Below are 7,409 nucleotides of genomic sequence, written 5' to 3' on the forward strand. Positions count from 1 at the left end.
AAACTCTATGATCTTTTTCTCTTTCACAAACTCCCAATTATTACTCAATCTTTATCTAATACCATCATTAGCTGTCTGACCTTTAAGAATTCAATGTCTGGAATTACTAATGTCCTGTCTGCCACTCGATGTCTCCCAGGGAAAGGATATCATTGACTCTGACTGACAGTCTCTTTTCCACATCAGCCCTTGTACCTGCTCATGTCCAGTTCGATTATCTTACTTTCTTTTCATATACATTGCTTTCTATGTTTCTTAACTGGTTTACACTACCAGTTGATATCCTAGCAATCTCACCTTCTCCCCCCCATTCCTAGTTTTCCCCCTTCACTAGCTGCCTTAACTTTACTAGTTTATTCACCCTCTTTTCCCTTTATAAACTTTCATCTTACCCCAGGCTATGTTCATGTGGAACATGGAAATTGGGCAGTCTCTGGGCACTTCAGATACCAACTGCCCTGTAGTACATTAGGTCACTCTGTACTATCACACTGTCCAGGACTATCTCTCAGACTGGGACCTTGTGATTGAGGCGATAGCACAGGCCTTGGCCTGCCTCTGATATACCCTCCCTTTCTGCGAGATCTCCTTCCATGATGAACTTGAAGATGCAGACTCATCAGTTCACCGACAGATGTGACAAAAGGACAGTACATGCAACGGTGGAAAGGATTTCCTTGGGACAAATCAAGTGGCTCGTGATCTGGTCTCCCATTAGCTGGTTGGTGCGAAGGACTTCTTCTTCTTTGGCCCCCTCTTCCAGCCACACGAGGAAATACATTGGGACCATGACCTTCAGCCAAATGTAGACGAAGTGGCAGTGAAGCTCCATCCTCACATGGAGGTGGTAGATCTGCACAAGAGGTCCCCCAGCCAGTAGGGACTGAGGGCAGGAGTCTCTCTTGCTGCGAAGCACTTGGTTGAACATTCTTACCCCTCAAAGGTGCAGCAGCAGAGAGTTTGGAGTCCCGGTGATGACGCTGGAGATGATATTTTAAGGAGCCAGATTGAGTTCCCGCATAAGAACAGTGAGGGCATTTATATGGACGTTCTCCTGTACAAAGAGAAGGGTAATAAAACACTGTAAGATAGGAAAGTATGAGGCAGGAAAGATGTTTTTCAGTGAGTCAATAAACACATAGAGGACACGATAACATAAATATACAAGTAGCAGATTTAGTAAAGGTAATACCTTTATTGGCTAACTGGCGTATAATAGATTGCAAGCTTTCAAGACTATCTAGGTCTCTTCTTCAGGAATATGGTAGAATATGCCTGAAGTAGAGACCTAATCTCGAAAGCCTGTAATGTATTTTACTTCAGGTATCCAATAAAGGTATAATGTATTGCAAATTTGTTCATTTTCTTCAGTGGCCTTATACAGTTCAACTCTATATCTTAATAGATTTATAAATTCATAAAAGCTTTTCACCTGTGTGTACTCGAAGGTGCACCTTTAGGTGGTGGGAAGAACGAAAAGACTTGGCGCAGAAAGGACAATCTCTGCCAGTTGCTCCACGGGGTCTCTCTGCCTGTGTGCTGACACTCCATCCATTTTTATCTGAGAAAGGAAGATATTGATAAGTAATTAGATAATTTATTGTCTGCCTTTTTAAAGATGTTGTAAAACAGACAAAACATTAAGTGCGGTTTCTAGCATTTCAAACAAATAAACCTTATCAGGTATCTTAGTTAATTCTTACTAAAGTTTAATCAAAAATGTTTTTTCAGTTTCTGTGGAAATGTAAATTAGTATTCTCTAAAAATAAAAAACATGAATGAGGCAATATTTTACATGATTAAATATTTATTTCATGGAAATGCTTGGGCATTTGAAGGGACGCTTCAGCCATCATATGTAGTTTCAAGCTTTCAAGTTTCAATTATAATATTTTTCTTTTGAAAATGCATGGATCAATTCATCAGAATCCCTCTGGGCTTATGCACTGGACATCTGAACACCCTTAGCTCCTTCCTGCTTAACGGTGCAGCTGCACAGTATATTCACTGCTAGCCAGTGCTGATTGGTGTGTACTTTGTACTTACATAGTACTTTTAATATGCATGCTTCATGGGTGGGGTGATGTTAGTGTGTTTAACAGCACTAGGAATGTGATTTCAAATGCTGCATTTAGATACAAATGTACCTTATATGACTATAACAGTATATAGTATGGCCATATGCCAATTTAGTTTATTCTTCACCATTCAACATTTCAGATAGTAGGGAATTATGATGGTGAAGATCTAACGGTCTCTGCAAATTATTATTATTATTAATTTATATAGCACCAACAGATTCTCCATTGCTCTACACAGTGGTTATAGGGGGAAAAAAGTCCCTCACTAGAGCTTAATGCTTGTTGGGTAAAAGGCACTATAAATAATACTTTAGTCAGTATGACTCTTAAACCACAGAACGTAAAATAAACAAGTTATACTAAAGTTAAATGCAAAGTATTATCCTTTCACATGGGATAAAATAGATATTGCAGCATTAGTCCAAGAAAAAAAACGGATTATTGAGTTGAATCTCATACTTTTTCCAGGCCAACATAGAAGAAGATTTAAGGTTATATCAGCTTTCAGTATCTCAAAGGGATCTTCCATCTGAGGTCCCAATTTTGTAACTTCAACATCAAATTAAGACTCCTTTTACTAGGGAGAAGGACCTTACAAGTAACTATAGAGTTGGAGTTGTGGAGCATTCCCAGCCTTCATGTGCCAGGTAATAGATTTTTTATATGATAAAATCTTAGCCACAGGTCTGTATCATGAGTTATCACCATGCCTTACCTGTGTATCCAACACTCTTCAGTACAATGCCACCAGAGCCCTGGGGAAGCATAACCTTAGCAGCAGATCCTTCTCCCATAGACCCTCTTCCAGCAGAACCTGTCACATCATGGTCTACCTCTCCCCCTTGCACTGCTCTGGCTGTAGCTTGAAGCATCTGGGAACAGGTGGCATCTCCAGCTGGAGGCAGCCTCATTAAAAGGCCAGAATAAAAGCTTTGATATCCAAGCAGTCTGGAGGAGGAGGATGGAGAATTTGATGTGGTGGTATGAGAAGATTGGGTTGATGGATGACCTGCAGTCTCCTGCCCTCCTGGAGTTTTTATCTTCCCTAAATGAACCTTCATATGATTCTTCAAAAACCAAGACTCCTTGAAGCATCGTCCACACACTGAGCATCGATGATCAAAAGAGTCCTTATGCTTGCGCATGTGGCCTTTCAAGAACCAGGACTGGGTGAAACTTTGGGAGCAGATCTCGCATTTGAACTCAGCAGTGGGTGTGGCTGGAATTGGTATTGGGGGAGGCAGAGGTGGAGCAATTTTAGGCCGCTGTGGAACAGCATGTCTCCTTTCAACATGTACAACTAGCTCCCCTTCTTGTGAAGCTGCAAAGTCACATAGGTGGCATTTATAAGGGCGGTGAAGTATGCGAAGGTGCCTTTCAAGCTCAACTGCCTTACGAAATTTACCCTTGCAAAAAGGACAAGGGTGACGGAGTGGTGGAAGTGGAGGAGGGATAGACAACAGAGGGACTGGCTCATGTGTGTCTTCTGATACGGGATCTGTAGTAACTGGGGAAGCTGGTTCCTTTTGATGATGATTCCCTAGTACCAAGGGCCTCTCGGAATTTGACCCAAAGATAGTTTTGTTTTCTCCACGCCCTTTTGCAAGTGGCCCTCGCACTCTGTGGGTACTTGCGTGTAGAGACAGGATACTGATAAATCTAAACTGCTTTCCACAAATTGTGCAGGGGAACTGCCTGGATTTGGAGCTCGTGCCATCAGAAAAACCATTGGAATGACGCTGAAGATCCAATTCTTCATCAGCAAAAGAAAGGCCAAGAAGGGATGCTGGGTTAGGTGGGGAGGGTGGAGGTGGAGATGGAGAAGCCTGAGATGGAGATAAGGAAGATGGAGGAGGAGAGGGGGAAGTTGGAGGGAGAGAAAAGAAAGGAGATGTCTCAGGATTTTGTGGTGAGGAGATGGCTGGATCAGAGGGTGAAATAGATTCTGAAGGTGTTGATGGAGCTGGAGAGTCAGCTGGCGGGCATGGTGAAGATTGTGGGGGCAAAGGTGAGGCTGGAGGTGAGGAAATAGAGGGTGGTGGTGGAGAAAGAGATATGGAAGAAGGACACGGAGTAACCGCTGTGGGATAGACTGTAACAGTTTCGGGTGAAAGATCCTCTGGAGAGTGGCACAGTGAGACTGGAACATGGCAGATTGGAGGAGAGGAGAGGGGAAGAGAGGCAGTCAGAGGGCTGGTTTGAGCTACAGCAGAGGGTATGGAAGGTGACCCATTAGTGGGAAGAGAGAGACAGTTAACCTGAGGAATGGTAGAAGTAGGGGAACAAGGGTCAGGTGGGGAAGAGACATGGATTGGTGACAGAGGGGGAGGAGGAAAAGCAGGTTGAGGGGAGGCAGGGGATTGACTTGCCTCCTGGGGTATAGGTTGTGGAGAAGATGATGGGTTAAGATGAGATATGGAAGAGGATTGTTGAGATGGTGGGGGTGCCTGAGCAAAAATTGGTGGGGCAGAGTCCATCTCTGAGGTGTCCAACTGGATTTTTCCAGCAGTGGGTGCTGACTGCTCTGTCTCCTAAAGAGGAAAAATAAATAAATGAATACATATATAGTATACTTAACATAAAGAATAGAACACATTTTACTTCGAAATTCTTCTTCAGAGTAGGTGCCACTGGCAGTTCCTTATAAATAGTACCATATTTTGTATTTTAAAGTTTTTGTTATTCACAGTGCAATGGACATACATCCCTTTGAGGATACGTCTTGCATCTTGTGGATCCTATAACTTTGTAATTTCATTTTTACAGTAATTTTTCAATTAAATAATAAAAAGTAATGGTAATGTTTTTAACATGCAGTCTCTGTATTCACAGTTTAATTGTAAGATGGATCATAGAAACAGAACCGCAGTGCACAGACTAAAACAGTGCTGTAAATGTCGAATGTAATAACTGGCACATTTGCCATTGTACCAGGTTAATCCATTCATTAATCCACTAACATATTTCCAAATCAGAAAATCTAAGTATATATAATAATATAAATATTCAGATCAATAATCTCTGGAATATAGATCCATGCAGATGTATACATTCAACATATTCAGTACATTCTCATTCACTAAATTCAAAGTTGTTTGGGGTTTAGTTATGATTTTAAGAGTTTTGTGCATTGGGACATCTACAGAATTAAAGGAGCAGAAATCCACAGAATTGGTAGGGTTTTTAATTAGCCTAAACGAGTGATGTGCCAGACAGAAAAGCTGTGTGTTATTTTACTGGCTGTTGCTCCCTTCTTGCTGTATGATCATTCATAAAGCTTTATCCTTTAGCAGCAGGGTTCAGAGTTCAAACTTTTTTTGTAGCTGTCTCTGGCAGTGGTATATGCATTTTGACATGACTACATAGCAGTACTAACAACATACAAAGTTATTGGGACTAGATTCTGAGTTTCTTTATGTAACCCAGTATATAATTAGAATTGGTTCTTGATGTGCTCTCATTCTTTATCATACATATATACGGGTCCAAAACGGGGTCCAAATGTCTGAGTACACCATCACCAACTGGTGCTATTAGAATTTTATTAATAAGCCGTAAAAGAGTAATCCTAGCACACATAGGATTTGTATTTTAATGATTAACACTCGCTAGTACTTCTACTAGTGCCCCTGCAACTGCTTCTGTTTGGGTCTTTAAAGAAGGACATTAGCTGAAATACCTTTTGTAATCATGTCACAAGAGCTTACTTGTCAAGGATAAGTTCTCCATGGACAGCACAGCACCAAGCACACTGAAGAGGTTTTCTGAAACCAAATCATTTTGTTTTAAAGCAAGACCAGGCAGACCTACAGTGACCACACTATCAGAAAATCAGTGTATCAGCTTAACATCATTACGGAATCTGTATCCACAATTCAGGCCCAGCTGAACCAAAAATGTCCTACCCAGTAAAGAAAACAAAAGTGCTGCCCTTGTGGGAGAATAGAGCTCTCTAAACCACTTCTTCATCGGAAAAAAACTAAACACTTAGGATTGACCAAACCACGCAGAAATTACTCAGTGGAAAAAAACACTGTTTACTGGTGAACATCATTGTAAAGTTCATGCTAGTAGACATAAGAGGCTAACACCACAGTGTGTAAAACATACTTTTAAATTTCAGGTGTGGGGATGTTTTGCCTATATTGGAGTTGGTGACTTGCACAAGATCAACTACGCTTTGACCAAAGAGAAGTACCACTTTATTTTGCAAAGGCATGTCATCTCTTCTGGCTTTAATTTGTGTGCAAGAGGATTCATTTTCCAGCAGGACAAGGATCCTAAACACACATCCAAGCCTTGCCAGGCGTAATGGAAGAGCAAGGAGTGCTCGTTTTTCCCACTGCAAACACCGGACCTCAACCCCTTTGATCATCTTTGGAAAGGTGAAAAAGGTGAAACATACAGTCATCACTAGACACTCTTAGGAATGCTGTAAATGACTACTGTATAATATGGATTGTAAAATTCTGCACAGACTTACCGAAGTCATACCGAACATTAAGCATTTGTGATTTTTAACAAACTTACTTTTTAACTTTTGTTAGTGAGGGTTATGTATGTTTAATAAATACAGTATATCATCTTGGATGCATGATCCTGCTTTTTGAATTACAGTAATGAAATAAGAGAACAAAGTTTCACCCTCTTGCAAAAACTAAAAAATAAAATGTTAAATAAAATGCAATAAAAGTAAAATTAAAGAAGTTTATAGGGACCCCAGTGATGTAACCATGACAAGAATACCAAGGGTATCTCTATCCATATTGGAACAGGGAAAAATAATAAGAAAAAGGAGGAATTAAAAAAAACTATAAACACATGGCCCATCACCCTGTACCCATACCACTAGAACTAGAAAATGTTTTTTTTAAAAAAACACCCTTGCTACCCCACACCCAGAAGTATATAAATGTATAATGTAAGGTACTATTTTAGGGATTGATTGGGCCCTCTAGAAGACCTAAATATGTGGGGTATTACGTAATCATTCAGCCATTTGAATACAAGAATGAAGCTAGAGAGCATACCAAGGGTTTTTCATGGATGAATAAACCTTTTTATTACAAAATCATGGTATGTGGAAACTCCATATACCACAACTTATAAGTCATTATACAAGTAATATATTTCCCCTCAATTTACTCTCTTTGTGTTATTAGCTTATGCCCCTGATAAGAAGGTAATGCATGTAGCTGCCGCTCTACAGCACTCTGCATGTCACTGGATCCTCATATTTCTTATCTTCACAGCATATCCTCAATTATAGCTATCCCTTTCTAAATATGATTGTCTCCTCTAATTCCTTAGAGTGAATGCATATGGCTG

The 7,409-nt window shown here is 40.4% G+C and overlaps 1 protein-coding gene across 1 annotated transcript; it reads right to left on the minus strand.

Moving 5' to 3' along the window:
• Positions 1–473: 473 nt before the first annotated feature.
• On the minus strand, positions 474–6,573 carry LOC149277977 (zinc finger protein 219-like). The gene is made up of 5 exons (XM_089502472.1): positions 6,565–6,573; positions 4,451–4,612; positions 2,797–3,907; positions 1,433–1,561; positions 474–1,054 (listed from the first exon to the last, which is right to left on the minus strand). Exons 1-5 carry the CDS (start codon positions 6,571–6,573, stop codon positions 474–476), a joined length of 1,992 nt encoding a protein of 663 aa, XP_089358598.1.
• Between the last annotated feature and the right edge of the window lie 836 nt (positions 6,574–7,409).

The sequence above is a fragment of the Sceloporus occidentalis genome, unplaced genomic scaffold (genome assembly GCF_023333645.1).
Source record: "Sceloporus occidentalis isolate IW3139 unplaced genomic scaffold, rSceOcc1.0.p SCAF_204, whole genome shotgun sequence".
NCBI classification, from domain to species: Eukaryota; Metazoa; Chordata; class Lepidosauria; order Squamata; family Phrynosomatidae; genus Sceloporus; species Sceloporus occidentalis.